Source organism: Numenius arquata, chromosome 10, assembly GCF_964106895.1.
Source record: "Numenius arquata chromosome 10, bNumArq3.hap1.1, whole genome shotgun sequence".
Lineage (NCBI taxonomy): Eukaryota > Metazoa > Chordata > Aves > Charadriiformes > Scolopacidae > Numenius > Numenius arquata.
Window position 1 is genome coordinate 5395311 of NC_133585.1, and position 20705 is coordinate 5416015.

The 20705-nt window shown below is 46.6% G+C and overlaps 1 protein-coding gene across 1 annotated transcript; it reads left to right on the plus strand.

Moving 5' to 3' along the window:
• Nucleotides 1-666: 666 nt before the first annotated feature.
• Nucleotides 667-18719, plus strand: LOC141469165 (neurotrypsin-like). The gene is made up of 15 exons (XM_074154536.1): nucleotides 667-738; nucleotides 2858-2903; nucleotides 4313-4549; nucleotides 5836-5959; nucleotides 6503-6678; nucleotides 7197-7344; nucleotides 8186-8364; nucleotides 8768-8909; nucleotides 9950-10152; nucleotides 11200-11341; nucleotides 11618-11820; nucleotides 12378-12456; nucleotides 12705-12827; nucleotides 13350-13630; nucleotides 15338-18719. Exons 1-15 carry the CDS (start codon nucleotides 667-669, stop codon nucleotides 15646-15648), a joined length of 2466 nt encoding a protein of 821 aa, XP_074010637.1. The 3' UTR covers nucleotides 15649-18719.
• The last annotated feature ends 1986 nt before the right edge of the window (nucleotides 18720-20705 follow it).

Genomic DNA, 20705 nt, shown 5'->3' on the forward strand with positions numbered 1-20705 from the left:
CGCGGAGCTAATGGAGGAGGCAGCGGTGGGGGGGGGTAAAGTCCAGATTCCGTCCCAACAAGCCTAATCTCTGCCAAGCGTGCGCGCACAAGCCGTTTCTTTCCCCAGTTCTGCTGCTGGAGGTTTTGCGGCGGGATCCAGCCCCGGCCGTACCCGTGGGACTGCGGGGAGCGGAGGAAGAGGCAGCCCCGGGAGGAGCGGGCGGGCAGGGGCGGAGAGGAGGAGGCTGGAGCTGGGGAGAAGCGCCCACCCGGAGCACGGGTAGAGGGAGGGACAGCGGGGGGGGTGTGCGGGCTGCGCCCCACCCGCCCTTCCCCTGCCTCCTCCCGGTTTTAAGGGTGCTAGACAAATTCTGGGGCATGTTCTCCTCCCTTATTTCTCTCCCCTCCTCCCCTTTCCGAAGAGAAGAATCAAGGAGAAGAGATGAGGAGAGGAAGGAGAAAGTGAAATTCTAGGATGCTGCTGGGACCTTTGATCTCTTCCCTTACATCCCTTTCCCTGCACAGAAATGGAAGAGGTATCCCGCTCCCTCCGGAGCGGAGCGGCTAATGCCCTTCTCCTGAGGAAGCCCAACTGCAGAGCCCGGGGAGGAGGCAGCTACTGAGCGCAGCAGCTGAACGAGAATGTGATGCTTGAAGAAGCTTCTGCCCACTTTATGCAAGAGGGATGGAGATCCCCAAAGTGCTCAGACTCCTGGTAGAGCTCTCGAGTTTGTTATCCTGTCTCAGATGCGTGGAGGTAAGAAATGGTTATTCTTCTATCTGCTCGTAAGAAGTCACATGGTTCTTTTAACATCCTCACTGTAAGTGGATCTTGTTATTACTTGACTGTGTTTTCCAAAGCGTCTAGGCAGCTGTGGTCTCTGGGAAGAGCTGGGGGCTTGGGGAGGGATTTATTTCGTTGTGCATATGAAATTCAGAAAAGGAAGCAAAGCAGGAAAGCAGGATGCACAAGGGCTTGCAGATGCTTTGGCTCAGGTTTCCTATGTTTCTCAAGCGCTGCAGTGACTGTGGCAGGAGAGATCCTTTGTTTCTGTTCTTTGCTGATTGACTGATTGCTCCTATTGCCGTTGTGGACAGATGATTTATAGCCACACGGACCTGGGGCGGTGACTGCAGCACAGGCTGCTTGCACTAAGATTTGGTGGTGGTGATGGTCAGTGGTGGGGGATTTGATTTTGGAAGCTGCTGCAGGAACTGGCAGCAACTAATCTTTCATTAGAAGGGAAGCATATTACTTGGACTGCAGCTCCTTCGTTTATGGTCTGTCTCCAAGAAGAGCAGGTTCAGGCTTTCATATATAGCCTGTTACTAGTCCAGCCCATCCCTCTGTCGCCTGCAGGCTTACACGTGTGTGCAGGTGCGCACTAAAAGCTAGGAGTCAGGGGACCTGGATTATGGCTCGGTCACCTGTTTGGTGGAGTCACAAAGATGTAGCTTATCTCACTTTCCTCTCTTTGCAAAGAGCTTTGAGATCCTCAGATAAGTCCTTCAGCATTGTTAGTTCACAGACCATTACGTGGGCTTGCAACAGCCTGATAATGTGCAGATAGATGGATTCTTGGCTGGAAAGGGTTTTTCACTTAAGTGCTGTTTTGTCTCTGCATCCCCTTGTGCATACGTACCTGATACCTGATCTGCTCTTTCCAAACCATGTCAGGAATTCATCTTCAATATGCAGTGTCACAAGCTGGAGGGTGGTGCTGGAGCTTAGCCATGGTCGTCAACCCCTGCTGGACCATACTCATAAGCTTGATTTGAAAATTGCATTTGACATGAGTAGGTGTCATTCCTGTAAGGTGTCTGTGGCAACTATCCCTGTTTATTCCAGAGGTGGACTTGGTTTAATTCCAAATTTTTCTCTTCCCCATTTCCAGGGAGAGGTGAAGCTGAGAGAAGCAAAATTACTGCATTTTGAAGAAAACCAGAACCATTTCCAATAGCTAGTTTTCTTTACACGTACAACTCCGCTCTGGGAATTAGAGCTCCTTGTTCCATAAAAGTACTAGAAATGTTCACGTAGAAGTATTTAGAAAGGAATTAAACTACAAGGAGCTAGCAGAAGTGGTTGCAATTTCTTCTTTTCACTCGGGGTCTGTGAAGATCTTGCACCTGCCTGCTCACCCTGTAATGGTGTTGAAGCAGAGATCCCTATCTCTCAGCCAGCAGTCAAGTTATAACCACCAAAAACACTGCCTGCAAGAGGAAATGCAGTCTTGGGGCTGGACAGGATGCTGGAATTCTGAGGGCTTTGATTCATATTTTTTGTTCTTAGCAATTTAACCCCATTTGGATAATAACACTATAGGTTATGTCATATTCTCATGTATTAAAAACAAAATCCTTAAAAAGCCTTCTTGGATTTTCTTCTGTAGGTGTTTCCTACTTTGTATACAGATGTTTATTACTATTTTAACAGGGATCTCTGGGGGCATCATCCCATCACATACATATATCTCTGTTTGCGGCTGTGGCCACAAATGGCTTGCCCTATATACAGAGAGAGAAAAGTGGTTATTCATTATTTTTCTTTCTGGTAGCAGTGATTTTCTTCTAGCTTTTCTTTCCATAGGCACCTCACTCAGGTTTCCAATTCTATTGGAAAAGAACAAACAGAACCTTGTAACGTAGTGCTTTGATCAAGGGTAAATCTCTGCAGGCCAGTAATTATTAATTTTGTTGTTAGTGGGCAGAGCCGTGATTGGATTTGAAGAGAAGCAATGGGGAGAGCGGGGAAGAGGCTGGTTACTAGGGTGTGTTTGCCTAAAGCAGCAAAAGGCTGAGCTGCTTTTAGGACATGCCCACGTTTATTTCATCGGATAATCATCTCTCTGCTTTTGCTCTGTTTCTTTTCCCAGGCTTTCCTGGGATCTCAGCCCAACCAAAACCATTTGCAGAGTGCAGGTAAGAACAAGAAGTTATTAATTCAGTCATCGGGCAGATTCTTTCCTGCAGCGGTGATCTGAGACCATAGGTACGATGAACCACTGCTACCTGGCGTTCTTCCTTTCTTTCCATCACTTCTTCAATCTTTTCTCCTGCATGCCTCAATGTTTATTTCCTTCCCCAAAATGGCCAGGCTGCTTTCTTTTCTTCATGCCTAATACCCTTGCAGTTCCCTACTCCTCCCACGTGTCCTTTTCCTTTCATCTCTTTCTCTGCCTCAGTCTTTTTGCACATTCATCTTTTCTCTGCTCTAATAAATGCTGAATTCTTATACACCCCCCAACCCTCCGAGGGTCCCAGCTGATGCAAAGTGCACAGTGTGTTTTCTGGACACCTACCTGTAATTGCTTCTCATTTTTGTGCCTTGCAGTTAACCTTCAACTGTCACTTACCCCCTCTGAGTTTGGCAGTGGCTGGAAGGCAAATGGCATGAGGCAAGGTTTCTTTGTAGCCTTGCTGTTTGTCCTACGTGCCTTTACAGCAGAAGGGTTTCCCGAAAGCATTGGCTTCCTTTTGTTTATTCAATTAATAAACAGCCTATAACTGTTTTCCATTGTTACATGTTTTCCCATGTTACAAACTCTAAAAAGCCCACCCTCACACAGAGTCTGGTTCTGGTTTCCCTCTTTCTTATTTCAGGGTCACGAATTGAGAGTCTTCTTATTTTATTAAAGACCATATTAAATTGTTGGGGGTCTCTTCGCATGAGATATTTCACATGGGCACTGGCCTGGAACACTGGCACCTGCACTTCCCCTCAAACTAGGTTCCATTTCCCTTCCTATGTATTGGCCAAGTCCAGATAAGCCAGATGATATGGTAATGTGTATAGGGAACATACATCCAATGAAATACAATGTCATTTCCCTCCTTCCTGCTTTATAGAATGAAATTATATCTAATTTTAAACTCTTCTCAGTTTCAATCAATTTAGACAGGTAATTATTCTTCTAAAGAGCCTAGGATCAAATTTTAAAGAGTATCTTATTCAGGTGCCAAAGCAGGTGGGGAAGGAAGTGGAGGAGTGTGTGCCAGGCTCAAGTACTGCTCCAGAGGAAGTGCATACTTATATTGAAATAAACAGTAATGGGAATCAGATCAAATTGTCCATGTTTGGGCCCAGAGTTAATACATTTCCAAGATCTGGGCAGTTCATGACTTCAGATCAATGTGTGTTTTAGATAGTGCGTATTGTAAACATTCTTTGAGCAGCTGCCTTGAACAGAGAGAATTAAAAATCAAGCAAGTAGCAATCAAGGCTTCAGAGACAGGATGTGTTTCAGGAGATCAGCTGCTGTCTCCCGCATCGTCTGAGCCTTGCTGGGTCATGCCTCAAGTGATGCTAACAGCTCCTTTCCTGTGCCCAGCGTCCAGTGTGTGTGGTGTCGGACCTCTTGGGTATTACAACGGCTCGCTGGCCGTCACCGAGGCCGGGGCGGTGTGTCTCAACTGGGCAGAGTTCCCCGATTATGTTCAGCAGTACCCAGACCGTGGCTTGGGGGACCACAACCACTGCAGGAACCCGGATGGGGGAACTACACCCTGGTGCTTCTACCGGCTCGCGTCAGGGGCCATCGGCTGGGCTAACTGCGACTGTAACCAAGGTAAGGGCTGCTGTGTGTCCCTGCCAGCGCCTGGGCTGCACCGTCTGGGGGGGATCAGGCCAGAAATGTGTCCTGCACAGACTTGCAAGCAGCAGGTGGGACATGCTGTGAAAGAAGCACAGTGCAATAACTGTCCCGAATTGTCGAAATAATTAGGACTGTGTGGGAGAAGAACGTCTGTATTTGGTAGGGGGTGGATTTAAGCTGCTCTAGCCATAATGCCTTCTATAGAGGTTTTCATTCGCATACAAGGAGACTTTTTTTTTTTTTTTTTACTGTTAACTTACGCCACTTTGAAAGCAGTTTAAGTTATATGGAAAACAACCCACTCCTGCTCCTTAAGTGTCCATATCGGAGCTCTCCTTATGTAATTATAGCAGTTCAAAGATAACAAGGAAAAATCTTCTGTGGTTAGGTTTATAAATCTTCTGTGGCAAGGTAGGTCATAGGCTTACTTTAAAATTCCTCACAGTGCCAACACAAGGACTGCTGCTTGTTTTGAAGCATGAAGCTCAGTACCCTGACTCCAGTGCAGCACTCTTGAAAATGTTCTGTCTGCCCTCCTGTTTTCTGACCTTCCCTTACCTGCTTTGCAAAATGCATGGAAAAGCATCAGTTTAATAAATTAAATGACAAAGTCTTTTCCTTTGTCAGTGGAAGCACTTTCAAAGATCGCTTCATTAAAGGGAAGGATACAACGAGTGTAGTTGTGCTGTGTACCTGCGTTGAGGTACTACAGGCAGAGGTGTACCCCTCTCCCAGCACATATCTGAGCAAGGAGATGTGCTTTCTAAGCAGTGGCAGGTATTTGTAGTGCAGTGGGAATTGAAAGGGCATTTCTGTGGGCACTTCCTTTTCTTAGAGAAATTGAACACCTGCTGTTACTGAACATCTAGCTGTAGCAACAGTGACTCTCTTAGGTGAGGTGATAGCTGGAAAATTACTCAGTGGAGCATCATAGGAATTAGAGATTCCTGCCATTTCCATACACCTTTTCAAGGTGACGTGTAAAATCACCCCACTTTCACAAAAGGAAAATCCTGCAGCTGTGGCAGAACCCAAGTTTCCTGCTGGTATTATCATGGCTTTGAAATGGACATAGCGCCAGCAGCTGTTGCTGGAACTGCCAAGGTGCCACGTCCCATGCTCCTTCATACAAGTCACTTTGGTGACAGCACCAGCAAAATAAGGATGAGAAAAGCCAAGCGCAGTTCATGTCCAAGACTTGCTGGTCTGAAACCTCTATCAGAAGATAGCAGCTTTTTTTTTCCCTTCTTTTTTGGAAGGTGCTTTGCGGTTGGCTGAAGATAGTAGTGTGGAGCTGTACTTCAACGGACTCTGGGGCACCATCTGCGCTGACCACTGGACTGACTGGGATGCCAGTGTTGTCTGCAGGCAACTAGGTCTCAGGTGGGAACCTCAGTCTGGTTGTGAGAGTTACATGCTCATGTGGCTTTGGAAAGAACAGCCTCTCTGGTTACAGCCCCTCTGGCATAGTATGTTGGCTGGGGGAGAGGGGTTTATTTTGTGGGCTCGTTTCCCACTTACCAGGGTCCTTTCCTAGTGTTTTGTTCCCATGGCTCTCCCAAAAAACAACCAGCATTTGCAAGAACTCTTTAAAGCAGTAATTTCTGCTTGGTGCTCTGGGCTGTGATGAGTGAGCTGGGAGATCGTATCCCCTTTTGATTATTACCAGACAGAATTTGTGTAGTAAATTTTCTATTAGAAATTTTGACTGTGAACAAAATGGGTGGGATGGTGGGAGGGCATTTGCGCTTTCTTGTGCTTTCTCGTTAGACTGTAAATAGCCACCTCTTTATGCGCTCCCAATCAAGTGGGCTCACTGGGATGTGAAATGCCACAACTGCGCTGGAGAGTCACAGGGACTGAGGGGAACTTGTAAATCGAGCAGAAACACAGCATTTCATTGCTCTGTTCCTTTCTCCATACCAGTGAGATTGGCACAGCTGGGAAGAAGAGTCATCCCGGACTGTGGCCCATTCCCCTCCACCTGCAGTCAGCAAACTGCCACGGGGATGAGAAAGCCCTGCTGCAGTGTGGCTACCGGGAAGCCGTGTCAGGAGCCTGTAACCAGGGGAGTGCCATGGTAACGTGTGTCCCTCCAGAAGGTAAATCTCCAGAGGAGGTTCGTTCCCTGTTTCTTGTATCAGTGTTGCTGATCAGATGTAAAATCTAAGGCAGTGAAGCTGTGGAGATACAATCAATCACTGGAGTGTGTTCTTCTTCCACCAGCTATACAGGTCCTTATCTTACTTCCAGTGGAAAATTATCCATCATTTCCCAATCCCAAATTCTCAGAGTGGGCATACTTTTATGATCATTGAAAGATGGCCGTTGCTTATGACCACATCCCCTTTTTATCAAACCAGGTTTTTGTCTGCAGGCAGCAGAGTCCTAATCGCTGTCGCAGCCAGTTAAAGAGCCAGCCCTGGACCAGTAGCACCCATACTGTGGGCTGCCATCACAGATGCTTTTGGGTGGTTTTAGAGGGGAGGATGTGGTAGGGTGGGACAAGAGCATCCCAAGACCTCCTTTGGCTGGTGAATGGTTCTACACCCTGAACTGCTGGATGTGCTTTGTCTCTGTCTTGTTCTGTTGTGCTCTCTTTCCCTTTCTTGAAGCACAGGTGTAGGTGCTCCCCTGCGTTTAGTTGGGGGAAAGGAGAGCTTTGAAGGGCGAGTGGAGGTTTACCATGATGGCAAGTGGGGTACCATCTGTGATGACCAGTGGGACGACCGGGATGCTGAAGTAGTTTGTAGGCAGCTGGGACTCAGGTAATTTCCCTGCTGTATGTAATGGAGTGGTAATAGAGGTAGGCAGAATGGAGAATGTGAGAGCATGTCCTTTCACTGTAGTACCAGCCCTTTCTGTGAGAAGTGTACAGAAACCCTGGGAGAGATAATTCTGGACTGATCATCCTATAAAAGGATTTTATGCCTAATTCCTGTCGGTTTTATGGACTTATGCTGTGGGAAACAAAAAAAAAAAAAAAAAAAAAAAGTTGGTGCATCCCTGTCTGAGATCTGTGTTTACATTATTTTTGCATGTATGTCCTATAGCAAATTTTCTGGGCCTCAGTGATAAATTGTCATGGTGATTTCCAGATGTGAACTGCAGTTGTTTACTTGATTAAGTTTAAACACATCCCGTTTCGCTGACTGCCCTTACCTTCTTCAGAGAGGAAAGTAAGAGAGAGCACCTTGTTCTCCTCGATGCCATTCAGCACTTAACATGGAGCTGTTGTATACTGAGCATTCTTGCAATTCAAATCAGTACAAAATTGTTTAAAATAGATTATTCCATTTTGAGATCTCTCAAACTTTGGGAGTGTTGCCTGTTGATGAGATGTTCTGAGGACATCATTGTCTTCAGAACTCCCCAGGTGTCTGCACTGGTCATGTCCTGGGCACATTTTTGTTGTGTTGGAAGGTCTCATTACAAAACTTTCCAATAAGGTATTTCAGTGAACAGTTGGTAACACCACTGTGCCAGAAGTACAGATTATCTATGGGAGGATGCTGGCCTAGCGTCGGAGAGTCCCTGTGCAAGGCAGACTCTGAGCGCACAAGACCATGACCTTCCTTACTGTGAGCTTACGTGTCTGTACCGTTGCAGTGGGAACCCGAAAGCCTTGTCATGGGCTCACTATGGGCAGGGATCTGGCCCAATCCTGCTGGATGAAGTGGAGTGCTCAGGCAATGAACTCTCGCTTGACCAGTGCAAGAAGAGTGACTGGGGACAGCAGAACTGTGACCACATTGAAGATGCTGGGGTCTCCTGTGACCCTTTCACAGGTACAGATCTACAGCTCTATGCCAGTCAGATGTGGTCTGTCTTACTCCCCATGTCACACAGCTTCCTCAGCAGGTAGCTCCTCTGCTTCAGGATCCCACAGGGCTCCTCTGTACGGTTCCCACAAGGGCTGCCAGAGGTGGAGACAGAGAGCAAGCGGCGAGTGGGAATAGATCAGAGCCAGGCTTGGTGGTGGTGTTCCCATTGCTTTCCACAGGTGGCATAGAAAGGCTGAGGTGAATCCTCCCCTGACAAACAGAGACGTTTGGGTTTTGAGTACCCATAGATATCTGTGTCTTCTGTTTCTTTCACTCATGGGCTGTACAGAGACTTCAGCAGTGGGGCGCAGGCTGTTTCTTTTCACCCTTGCTGAGTGCTGACCTTTCCTTCTCCCACCCCTTGCAGAGGGCACCGTCAGGCTGGCTGGTGGCCGCAGCCCCAGAGAAGGCAGGGTAGAAGTTTATTACAATGGAGACTGGGGCACTGTATGCGATGACGGCTGGACAGACCTCGGTGCCCAGGTGGTCTGCAGGCAGCTGGGCTTCAGGTAGGATGGAGAGCGTGTGTAGCATCTGTGCTTCCTAATTTCAGGGATTCGATTCCATCCTCCTTCACTGGGATAGGCTGGACCTTACTTCCTTCAGTGCTGTCTTTGTTAAAAGGGTCATTACCATTATACAACATTCATTCAGGAAAGACTCATAGGTATCCACACCCTTTCCCAGGGGAAAAAAAAAAAAAAAAAATTTATTATATTTTGAAAGCAGGTAACATGCTTGATACTGTCTTTATGAACCCCTCACCAAAGTCAGAAAGTTCTCTCAATACACCTTGAATTTCCAGGTGTATCAGCTCAGCACTGCCACCCCCTCTGCTCTGTCAGCTAAACACATCACCTGCCTCACTAGCTGAACAAAGACCATCAGGGCAAAGAATAGTGGTATTAGGGATTTTCATAATGCTTTTCTTTCAGCCCATTGCTGAGCTGTTGTCTGTCTAGGTATGGTTTTGGGGAAGACTTAAAATAAGGATACTCTAGTTTTTTTGTGGATTTCTTAGTATGATTAGGGTATCCTTGTAAAATTTTAGCTTTATAGACTGAAGAAAAGAACTAAAATAAGTTCTCCCCTTGGAGTTCAGCTGCATACTGTGTTTGTCATCTCTTGTAGTGCCTAAAACGTTGCAGCTTTCTGCGTTTCAGATCCAGGTAACTACTTCCTATAAAAGGAGGTGGAATTAATTAAATGTTGGTATTTTTGATGCCTCCCCCAATTGATGTACCTGGTGTCACCTCTGCAAAGCAGCCTCTGTGGTATTGCTGGCCCCCTGTGCTACTCTGACTGTGCCTCAGACCAGACACTAGAAAATGGACTGGTTTGAGAGGGCCTCCCTGAAAACTGAAGCTGGTGAGATGTGCAAGCTGCTTGGCTGCCATCCTTTGTGTCACTGAGTGCTTTAGGTCAGGGGGCCACCGATATCACAGCTGAGCTCTGCAGGGGAGTTTCCCTTTGGGTCTGAGCTTGGGTCCCTCTGTGGGATTAATGAGTTTTAATGAATCTAATGTTATGTTCTCTTTCCTTCCTCTAGTGGTCCTGCTACCCTGGCCTCTGAAGGGGACTATGCTGCTGGCCAAGGCTTTATCTTACTGGATGATGTGGCTTGTGTGGGGACAGAGCTGTCCCTCCTGGAGTGTCCCCACAGCAACTGGGGGCAGCATGACTGCTCACACGCTGAGGACGTGGGAGTCCGCTGTTCCCCCGAGGGCAACACGGTCATGGATGGCAGCCTAGGTAACTCGCCTTGCCTCTTGCCCTGGACAGTGGCGAAGTGTCACCTGCTGACCTGGTCCTTCAGAAGCTCTGGCAGATGTGGGATTTTCCTCTGGGCTGTCTCAGTGAGGGGGCTGCTTTTTGAGGAGGACTCCTAGGAACGAGGCCTGGCTGTCTTGGGGCACAGCCACAGGGCTGCGACACCACCAGACACATGGCCAGAGCTGCAGAGAAATTGAAACTGGAGGGAATTGTATTGGCAGCCTCTAAAACAAACCTGAGGGGCTGGGGAATGGTGGCTGCCTGAGTGTGCCCTTGCTCACTCATGGGACACCTCAGCCCCACGCCTGTGGGAACACGGGACCCCTTTAACTAGACCCTTTAGGTAACTGGTGTGGTTACACTGGTGTCACACCTTGCCCAGACAGGAGGACTTTATATGTGAGGGGCTGTTGTGTGGAAATTGGCACTCTCTTGTGTGGATGGCACACTTTTAATTAAAATTGTGAATTAGTTGTGAATTGTGTTCAAGTTAGCATAATCTCGTTTTTTATACGAGGCCTGATATCCTCCCCTTTTCCTATCAGAGGAGACTTTCCAATTTGTCAAATATTTTTTTTTATTGAAACAGACAGCATCCAACGTTTTTGTTTTTCCTGGATGTAGAACTCTTCTCTTGCCTAGAATAATATAATAGTTTTATAATTTAATGGATTTATTTCCAAGGCATGTTTAAGCTTGTCCACTCTTGGCTCAGGAGTTAATAACTTTCCTTCTGTTCTTGTTCTCCTCTTGCTCAGCTTTCAGAATATGATCCACTAATTATTTCCAGTATGTGTTAAATAAATTAATATGTATGTAGTCTTCTGATTCAGCACAGAGGTGAAATGAGGGACATAGTCTTCATATAGAAACACTCTTTTTTTTTTTTTTTTTTGTTTCTTTTTTTCTTTTTTTTTGAAGCTTGCTGATGTCTGGGATTCATCTTTTCCTATAGAACCTGAATTCTGGGCACCTCACACTCTCTGGTGTTTTCACTTACAGCGACCCATGTGTTTTCTGGTGCAGGGCCTCCTGTGCGGCTGGTGGATGGAGAAAGCACCAAGGAGGGACGGGTTGAGGTATTCCTGAACGGGCAGTGGGGCAGCGTCTGTGACGAGGGCTGGACAGACCGAGATGCTGCAGTAGTTTGCAGGCAGCTGGGATTCAGGTAAGAATTCAGGATTCTGGTACATGCATCTTATGGAAAGAAGCAGCTCTCGGGGGGATCGCTTCTTTCTGGACCTGGGGGCTTCATTTCTTAGTTCTGGGATACCTGCATATGCTTGAGGGAGTAGCGTCCTATTCTCACAGTGCCTTCAGCAAGTACTGTACTACTGTCTGTGTGTGGAGTGACACAAATATTATTTCTCTTAAAATGTGCTGGTGCATCAGGTTCACCTGCCTCCTGCTTACTGCAGATTAGCCACTCTCTCTCTAATTGCAGAGGTACAGCAAAAGCCAGGGCAATGGCTTATTTTGGGGAAGGCCACGGGCCCATCCATCTGGACAACATAGAATGCAGTGGCACGGAGCACACCCTGGGGCAGTGCGTCAGGCCTGACACCGGGATTCACAGCTGCTGGCACAGTGAGGATGCTGGTGTGATCTGTGACTACGTGGAAGAGAAGGTCCAAGACATCAAAGCAGGTGACGTGCCCATTTCTTCTAAGCAGAAATCTGGGGCTCTGGCTGTAGTATCTCTGAGTGTTTTTATGCTTTTCTCCTGTAGTTCTTCTCTTCTTTGGCTGAAACTTCACCTACAAAATAAGCATGTCCTGTCCTGCACCTCCTACTCTTTCCTTGTTTTCATTGTCTCTTCTTAGGAGCACAGGGTGCTCCAGAATGAGGAGCTCCACCCACATCAGGCCTTTGAGCCTGCAGAACTTCCCCACAGCCAACTCACCGTACCCTTCCTTAGAGCCATAACCATGAGCAAACTTTGGGGTTTAGAGCACTGAGGAAATAGCTGTAGAGGTCCCATTCCTGGCGTAAGACTACAAATACTGGAGGTGAGCACCTCCACCAAAACTGACGAAAACTATGGGATCAAATCTTCTATGAATTCCATATGCACAACACAATGCAGTCAGCTACCATGAGGATTAATGCCCTCAGGGAAGGTGAATGGTATTTGGCTCTGTGACAGCAATTCATCATACTTAAGCTGAAGGTATCTACCCAACTGCTCTAACTTTGCTGTGCAGGTCCAGCATCTGGTGTGTGTGGGATGCGCCTGCTTCACCGTCGCAAGAAAAGGATCATAGGTGGAAACAAGTCTCTCAGGTACTACCCTGTATTTGCTGGGAAAGCCGGAACTGGTTCCAGCTTTCCTACAGGCTCTGGAAATAGCCTGGCAAATGCTGAATGCATTCACACATTTTCACTGGTGATTTTTGAACTTGATTTGAACCAGTGGGCCCATCTAGGGGAAAATGCGCACCAGCTGAGCCCAAATGAGGCAGAGGGGGTGGGAAAAGAGGAGAACAGCTCCTCTGTGTGTGATGCCTGTTATTCCCTTGTTTCTTTTTCAGAGGAGGTTGGCCATGGCAGGCCTCACTACGGTTGAAGGGTTTTCGTCGAGATACTCGTCTGCTGTGTGGGGCAACGCTGATCAGCAGCTGCTGGGTAGTGACTGCAGCCCACTGCTTCAAAAGGTGCGTTTGTGAACAGGGAACCCTGAGGGATACTCAAAGATTAGCAAATAACCTCATGCAAGGCTGTCCTCCCAGCCCAGTGGAACCACATGAGCAAAGTTTCTAAAACAAGACCTTCAGGTTATGATGTGTGTGATCTTGGAGCACTTCTAGGGATGATTCAGTAGAGGCTTGCTTTATCCTTCACTGCTTATACCTGCCCTCTTAACTTTGAGGCTTTACAACTTAAAGGGAGCCAGCATGTTGCCATTCTGCAGTGCTTTAAGGAACTGTGAGCTCAAGGTCACATGCCTTGCAAATGTTGCAGCCCTTTTTTTAGAGGGAAAAAAACCCCAAGGATGTCTTGTGCATGAGACACCGATTCACCCCAACAGCTGGCATTATCACATCTGCTAAAGATGTAGCTGGCACTGTTTTATCAAGTGTGTCAGGACGTGGTTCAGTCTCACAGCAACTGAAACTTGTGTGAGGCTGTTTCTCTCCTAGTAGAATTATCAAGACTTCGAGCGTCTTTTTCTCCAGGTTTGGTGTTGATGTGCGGCGCTACCTGCTGCGGGTGGGCGATTACCACACGGGCGTGAAGGATGAGTTTGAGAGGGAGCTGCCTGTGGAGCGGATCGTCCTCCACAGGAACTACTGGGCCGGCAGCAACGATAATGACATTGCCCTGGTCCGGATGAGGGGCAGAGAGGGTCACTGTCTCTCCTTCAATCACCATGTTCTGCCTGTCTGCCTGCCCGACAGGAAAGAGAAGTCCGACATCAATAGGCAGGCTTGCATCATCTCTGGCTGGGGAGACACAGGTGAGTGATGGGGCTTTGAGGAGGAAAAACGGTGGGGAAGTCTGAGTGCAGGAGCCTACACGGGCCATTAATTTATGTCTGCACAACTGAAGGCCATGTTCGCACTGCTCCTATTGCCTGTTGCCAGCACATGGTGCCAAGGAGTGGACAGGTGAGGTGATTTTTGTGCCATTGTGTTTTCTTCTGATTTTGAGGATTCTTGAGCATGCCCATGGTGGAAGTTTTAGTTGCCGTAGCATCCTTCTGAAGCTGTGGGAGAGTGATGCTGCTGTGTGGCCACAATCCTTTCTTCCCTCCCCCCCCCACTCCTGCACACGTTTGCCTACAGCAGATCCTTTAGGCAGTAGCCTGTGCAGAGCTGGTGTATAAAGCCTATGGGAGGCCTCCATGTTTCCATGACCTCCTGCCTTCATGATACTGTAATAGTGAAGTAGGGGCTTAGAGGTGGAAGGAATCTCTCTCAGACAACCTTGCTCTATCTCCCTGGGTATTGCTGCAGGGACAGTTGGGCTCTGAGGTTGGTTTCTGCACTAGGTTCAAAACAGCCTGTACCTGTCCTCTTGCAGCACATTACAATGGAGTTTCCTAGGTAAAAGGGAGCAGGGAATATTCTAGAAAGTATTAATTAATAAATACTTAACACTCTCAAGATGATGTTTTAAAATGCTGGGCTCAGTGGAGTCCTGACATGCATGCGTTACAGAGGTCTGGAGACAGCTTTGAAGTCTAAACACCACTCTATAACCAGCTGTCCAGTCCTCCCCCATTTGGGGCTCAGAGATGCAACACAGGGCGTGGGGCAAGGAGGCCTTTCTGGGGCTGCTGTGACTGGAGCAAAGCCATATGTTCAGAAAGACTCGCTGCCAAAAGGCAAATAGCCTCAGGAGCTTGTCTGTTGATTTTGGACTTATCCATCCTTCCCAGCTGTTACCCCAAGCGTTTCACTGCTAATATACATTTGTCTTTGGAGTGAGTTGCACCAGGTGCACGTGTCACTTCTGGGTGTCTGGGGAGGATCAAGGAGAAACTTGGCCATGTATCTCCCCTAAGCTGTACTGGGACTTAATGGCTAGAATCCCTCCCACGCACGAAACCCGGCTTTCCTAATGAGAGGCGCAGTTACCTGCTACCTCGTGAACTTACTATAAACCTTGGGCACAGAAAGGTCACACTCTAATACAGCACGGGAACCTTATGTTCTGCCTAAGTCTGGGGTAATAAAGAGTTTTGAGCAAAAAGAGACAAATCTGGCCAAAATGAAGTGAGCTTCCTTTGAATAATATTTGGACGTCTCTGAAACATCTTCTAAAACTTCTCTGAGGATTGAGCACTTCACAAATATTACTGCATTTATTCTCTTGAGAAAAGTGTCCATGTTTTACAGAGGAGGAAATGGAAGCTCAGGGAGGTGAAATAAATTGAACGAGGTTCAAGTTACTTGTTGGCAGAACCAGGAGTAAGACTCATCCTTTGATGTCACCTCTTTCTCCAACCTCTTCCCCGTTTCTTTGATCTTACAGCTCTTTTTTGTGGTCTGGCTTAGCAGTACTGTTTTTTGGTGGTTCAGAGATGCTGAGCTTGGCCTATTTCTGTGCCGCAGTCTTGACATTAAATGTACAAACATCTGCTTTTGTGTGGAGCACCATTGCTCTAGGTCGTTGCTGTTGTCCATAGGTGAATTGGTCTGGCTGGTCTGTTCTGTTCCAGGGAAGTCCTATTCAAGAACCCTGCTGCAGGGGGTGGTGCCTCTTCTCCCACGGGAAGACTGTGAGGCCCGTTATGGGCAGAAGTTCACTAACCGCATGATTTGTGCCGGGAATCTCTCCGAAGAGAAACGGGTGGACAGCTGCCAAGGCGACAGCGGAGGGCCACTCATGTGTCAGAGGTCAAACGGGCGCTGGATCATTTTGGGGATCACTTCCTGGGGATATGGCTGCGGTCGGAAGGATTCTCCCGGTGTGTACACTAAGGTCAGCAAATACGTACCCTGGATCAAGAAAGTGACGAAGCTAAAATGAGAATGTCTGAGCTCTAGGAACTTCAACATATCATCCTTTTGCCCCACAGCAGCAGAAAAGGCTGTGGTCCCTGGCCTGTGACTGACTGACATAGATTTATTTTGTCGGATGCTGGGAAAAGACTTTAACATAGAACCAGGAGAAAAACAGTTAATGGCTGATTCTTTAAAGTCTTTATTTTCACTTTAGTCCATAATCTCTGAGCAGAGAAAGCAGCAAGAAGAACACTGATAAGAATGATAAGTCTATGTTGGTCTGACTATCTTGAGTTCTGTAACGCAGTCACACTTGTTCCTTCACCCTGGCACATGGAAATGGTAGAAGTGGAGAGATATCTGCCTCTGTGAATCTGCTCCCGTTTCTGTGTGTTTGCGTACTTGAAACATGCTGCAAGGAGAGGTGAGATGCTCAGAAGATGGCACCAGGCTCTGGCATAGTGGAAATCTTCAGGTATTTTTCCATAGCAGCTCTCTTCAGCTCCAGGAATCAGAAGATTTGGCCTCAACTGAGGAACAGGCCAACAGTTGGGGTTTTTTTTTCATTCCCTGTTATGTCTTTAGGGGGAGCGTTCTCTCTTCTGAATAGCAGGTGTGCTCCCATATCATCCCTTTAAAGTGTCTGTCCCTGCTAAGAGATGCTTGTTCCTCCTGCTGCAATCCCGTATCACACATTTCCAGCTGCCAGATGCTATGGTTTTACTGCTGCTTTCTCAATATAGTGGTTCTTTTGTGTTTGGTTTTTGCTTGTTTTTTTTTTTCCTTCCTTAAAGCAGCATCTCCTAGAATCAGTTGTTGGTGTGAGAGTAAATCTTCATTTTTAAGAGACAATAGCTTTCCTGCCCTTGTGATTACTACGAAGAACTTAAAAATGTGACCTCAAAAGGCTAAATAGACAGGTTATTTTCCTTTAAATCCAAATGTACTGTTAATCTCAAACATTCAGGTGTTGAGTCATGATTTAACAGCACTGTGGGGACTTTCTCTTGGTACCTCATTCACCGTAGTTATTAGCTGCCCTTTATTTGTGATGTTAGTCTTTAATATCTCTGTGTTCACAGTTCTCCCATGAAACATGGAAAAACTCCTGGGATATAGATACACAACAAACACAGGGAGTGAGTAATTTGCTTGAGGTGTAAAACAGTTAAGTGTGCTGCAAAGCAGCTTCCTGCTTTCCCAAAGTCTGTCCTATTCTTGTAACCTCCCCTCCCCTGTTTAAACTGGGACTGTGGCCCAAACTAAACTCAAGTGCTTTGCTCCTGAAGCTTGCTGGAACTGCCTGGTTGGATGAGCGTCAGTCAGCCACTCTAGGACTGTATTTTGTACCTAATGTTGGCCAGCAGCAGGTGTTTCAAAGGATAGTACATGCGAGTTTGTACTGTACAAGTTTTAACAGCCTTTCCTTTTGGGGAATTTTGTTCTTGGCCCATTTAAATTAATTACTTGCATTACTATTATTATCATTAAAAATAGAAGTACAAGTACTCAGTCCTCTAGGTGTTGTACAAACACTATGCACTATCCTTTTGTGATTCTTTTTTTTCTGCAGAGTGAGAGTTTATATCCCTAACTTTTAAAAAGCTATTTAATGTAACCAGCCTTCATCTCTCATATAAATGTTTAATCCCTACTTTAATCCAACTAAGCTCTCAGCCTCAATATTTTCTGGCAATGAGAACCAGTATAATTTTATTCTCCATAGCACATAATTTCTTTTTATGGTTCCTGAATTAATTGCCTTTTGTCTTCATTGAATCCCATCTGTCCTTGTGTTCTCAGCCATGAGAGGAAATAAGGGTCCTAGCTGTATAGTCTCTGTCATCCATTACTCTAGAGAGAGTCCCTTTTCTGAAACTGTGGCTTCTCTGTCTCTTTTCAACCCAAACAGCCTGGGTATCTGATGACATACTGACTCCCTCTCCGTGTCTTCTCTTTCTGCTGGATCTTTAAGCTTCGGTACCCAGAACTGAATGCAGTTTGCCAGGGAAGGCTGTGCCATCTGCTGATTATTTTCAGTATGATTTTCTATCATAGGCAACGCTGGAAGTGTTTTTCAGCGCTGTGTCTGTATTATGTATGTGTGCGGGAGCTAGCTTTAAACTTGCAGTATGGCATATGCTGGTGATGTGGGAAAAGGAATGTCACTGCCACTGGCTGGGAGCACTGGCAGGAGTAGAACCTTGGCTGTGTTAAGGGTCTAAGGAGCAGCTATTAGTGCTCCAGGTATCCCTCTCTGAGGGAATGCCCCAGTGCTCTACAAAGGCTGACCCAGTGCCAGTGTCTTCCTGTCCTGCAGTGCCCTTATCAGCCCTGTCTTCACACCAGTCCAGGCTTTGGCCAGTTGAAGCTGGATTAAAGATTTCTCCCTTTCCTGTAGCTGTACACTGTTCTGATGATTTCCATGAATTATGTTCTGTGCTGTAATTAATCAAGCAGCTGTTTATTAACCTGGACAGGATGTTGATTGTCCTTGTAACCCTTGTAGCAGAGAATAACAGATCGGTTCCTGAAAGGTATTAGCAGAGGTATTGGTGAGGAACTAGGAACATGGATATTTGCTATCTCGGGGGTAAGAGAGGTGTGCCTGCCTTTTTCCTGTCTTCCTTCCTTTCTGAACCCAATATCCTGAAGTCTCTTCACCAAAAAAAAAAAAAAAACCAGCTGCAGTGATCCACCAACCACTTGAAAACAGATTTTTATGTGTATATTCAGCAATCAGATGAAAGCCTTGGAGAGATGAACTGCACTGTGGTATTTAACACCATCTTGTCAGACTGGCTGGGGAGTCAGAATGGCCCTTGTAGGTAACCAGCTTGGGACCACTCCTTGTGGAACGAGGCACTGTGACCCAGACCAACACACATCTTGTGGGCTTATATTTTTATGTGTTAAGAAAAATATTTAATTCCCCATCTCGAGGAGAAACATTCTCTTGTGTAGTATCCCAGTCCTATTAAAATCCCTTTCTACAAACCAAAGGCTGAGCACCTCCGAAATCGGTCAAGTGCCAAAACTGTCATGTCCCCTGGATCAACACCAATGGCTCACAAGGTATGCTAATAAATGGATTATACTGTGACTGTGTGGGGCTCTGTCTTATTTTTAATAAAGGAACCTGTTCCAAGGGCAGGTTTTAGGATTTTTTTTTTGCAGCACTTAGTTAAGCTAATTAAATTTCTGTATTAATGTTATTTTTAGAGCAGCTTTAACGTGCTAAAGCATGTTACAAAGTCAGCATCTTCTTAGCTACCTTTACAATGAAATGCAACGGTTCTTCAAATGCCACGTTTTGTGGCTATTTGGAACAAGTGCAGATCAACTCAGATCAACGCATTACACTTAAAACTTAACAAGATTTGATATAGCAAGCTGGGAGAGTTGGGGTTATTCAGCCTGGAGAAGAGAAGGCTCCAGGGAGACCTTATAGCCCCTTCCAGTACCTAAAGGGGCTACAGGAGAGATGGGGAGAGACTCTTTATCAGGGAGGGGAGCGATAGGATGAGGGGGAACGGTTTTAAACTGAAAGAGGGGAGATTTAGATTAGATATTAGGAATAAATTCTTTCCTGTGAGGGTGGTGAGACACTGGAACAGGTTGCCCAGAGAATCTGTGGCTGCCCCATCCCTGGAGGTGTTCAAGGCCAGGCTGGATGGGGCTTTGGGCAACCTGGTCTGGTGGGAGGTGTCCTTGCCCATGGCAGGGGGGTGGAACTCGATGATCTTTAAGGTCCCTTCCAACCCAAACCATTCTATGATTCTATATCAGCTTCATAATTTGCTGTTATAGTTGATCTTTCTATACTGCCTTTGAACAAACTTGTTCTGCATGATTTTGTCTCAGTCTAAGATTCATGTGTCACCACTCTATGAATCAAACCCAACCTCTGGAAAAGTGGAAGTGAGAGGAGTGAAATGCAGTTTGAATGAGGCACCAATGCAGGACTACTCTTCTCCCTCCTTTCCTTCCCCCTGAAATCTGCATTCCCGTATAAAAAGTCTGTTTTGAAAAATAGTTCCGCTCCTTGCAAGGTCACTGCTACTGCACTGACTTGCCCAGGTCATTAGGGTTAGGTTGGGGCTTGGTGTAGCTGTTGCCTGCAGACTCCCAAGTATAAGTTTGTAAGTTTATAAGTAAAAGTATGTGTAAGTGTGTGAGTTTGCGTGTGTGCTGGCTCCAGCCTGCTGCTGGGGACTGACACGCACCCACTGAAGAAAGAGCTGCTTGTGGTTAACATCTCCCTTGCTTCAGGTCTGCTTTTGGGGTTTTCTCTACCTGCCTATGTTTCCTCTCCTGCTTGTGCAAAATGGAGAGCTCATGGCTGAGGTTTTGTGAGACTGGACGACTTGTGTATCGATGGGGGGAAGCAGAGGGCAGGCATTTCAGATGGCCTTTCATGTGTCAGCTGGCAGCGTTGCACCAAGTCAGTTCTGCAACGTTCTTCTGTAGTCACTGCCTGGGAAAGAAACAAAGCCGAAACTGTGGTTGAGGTTACGAGTCTGTGAAGCCTCCTGTTTTATTATCAAAGCGTCTGACTGCTGCCTTCATGTGGGGAAAAGCTTGGGAGGAGTGCATGGCATGAGTTTACTCGTTTCAGATTGCCAGCTGTAGGGAAGCTGGCTTTGGAGTTTGAAACTGAAACAGGAATCAGGAGGAAAATGAGCTTTATTTCATGAAGTTTTCTCTCTAGGATGGTTACCACGTTCACTGGGAGAGAGGAAGGCGGGCATCCAGGTATCGCCACTGACATTGAAAATAAAACCTTACTGGGGATCAATTGCCTCTTTCTGGTAGAGGAAGACAGTTTACTGCTCAGATAACCATGGGCTGGGTGCTGTGCCAATCTTAAACTGGCATGTCCAGAGGGGGCACCCAGCATTGGTAGCAGGTTTCTATGGGATTGTGTTTATGTGCAAAGGTGAAAAGAGGGAGTAGAGCCAGCAAAATGGATCTTTAAGTACGTGAATGATCCAGCCGGAGTAATTTATATTTAGAAAAAACCCTTGGATTTAAGAGGTGCTGACTGATAGAGGACAGGAGTAAGACAGACAAATTCAAACA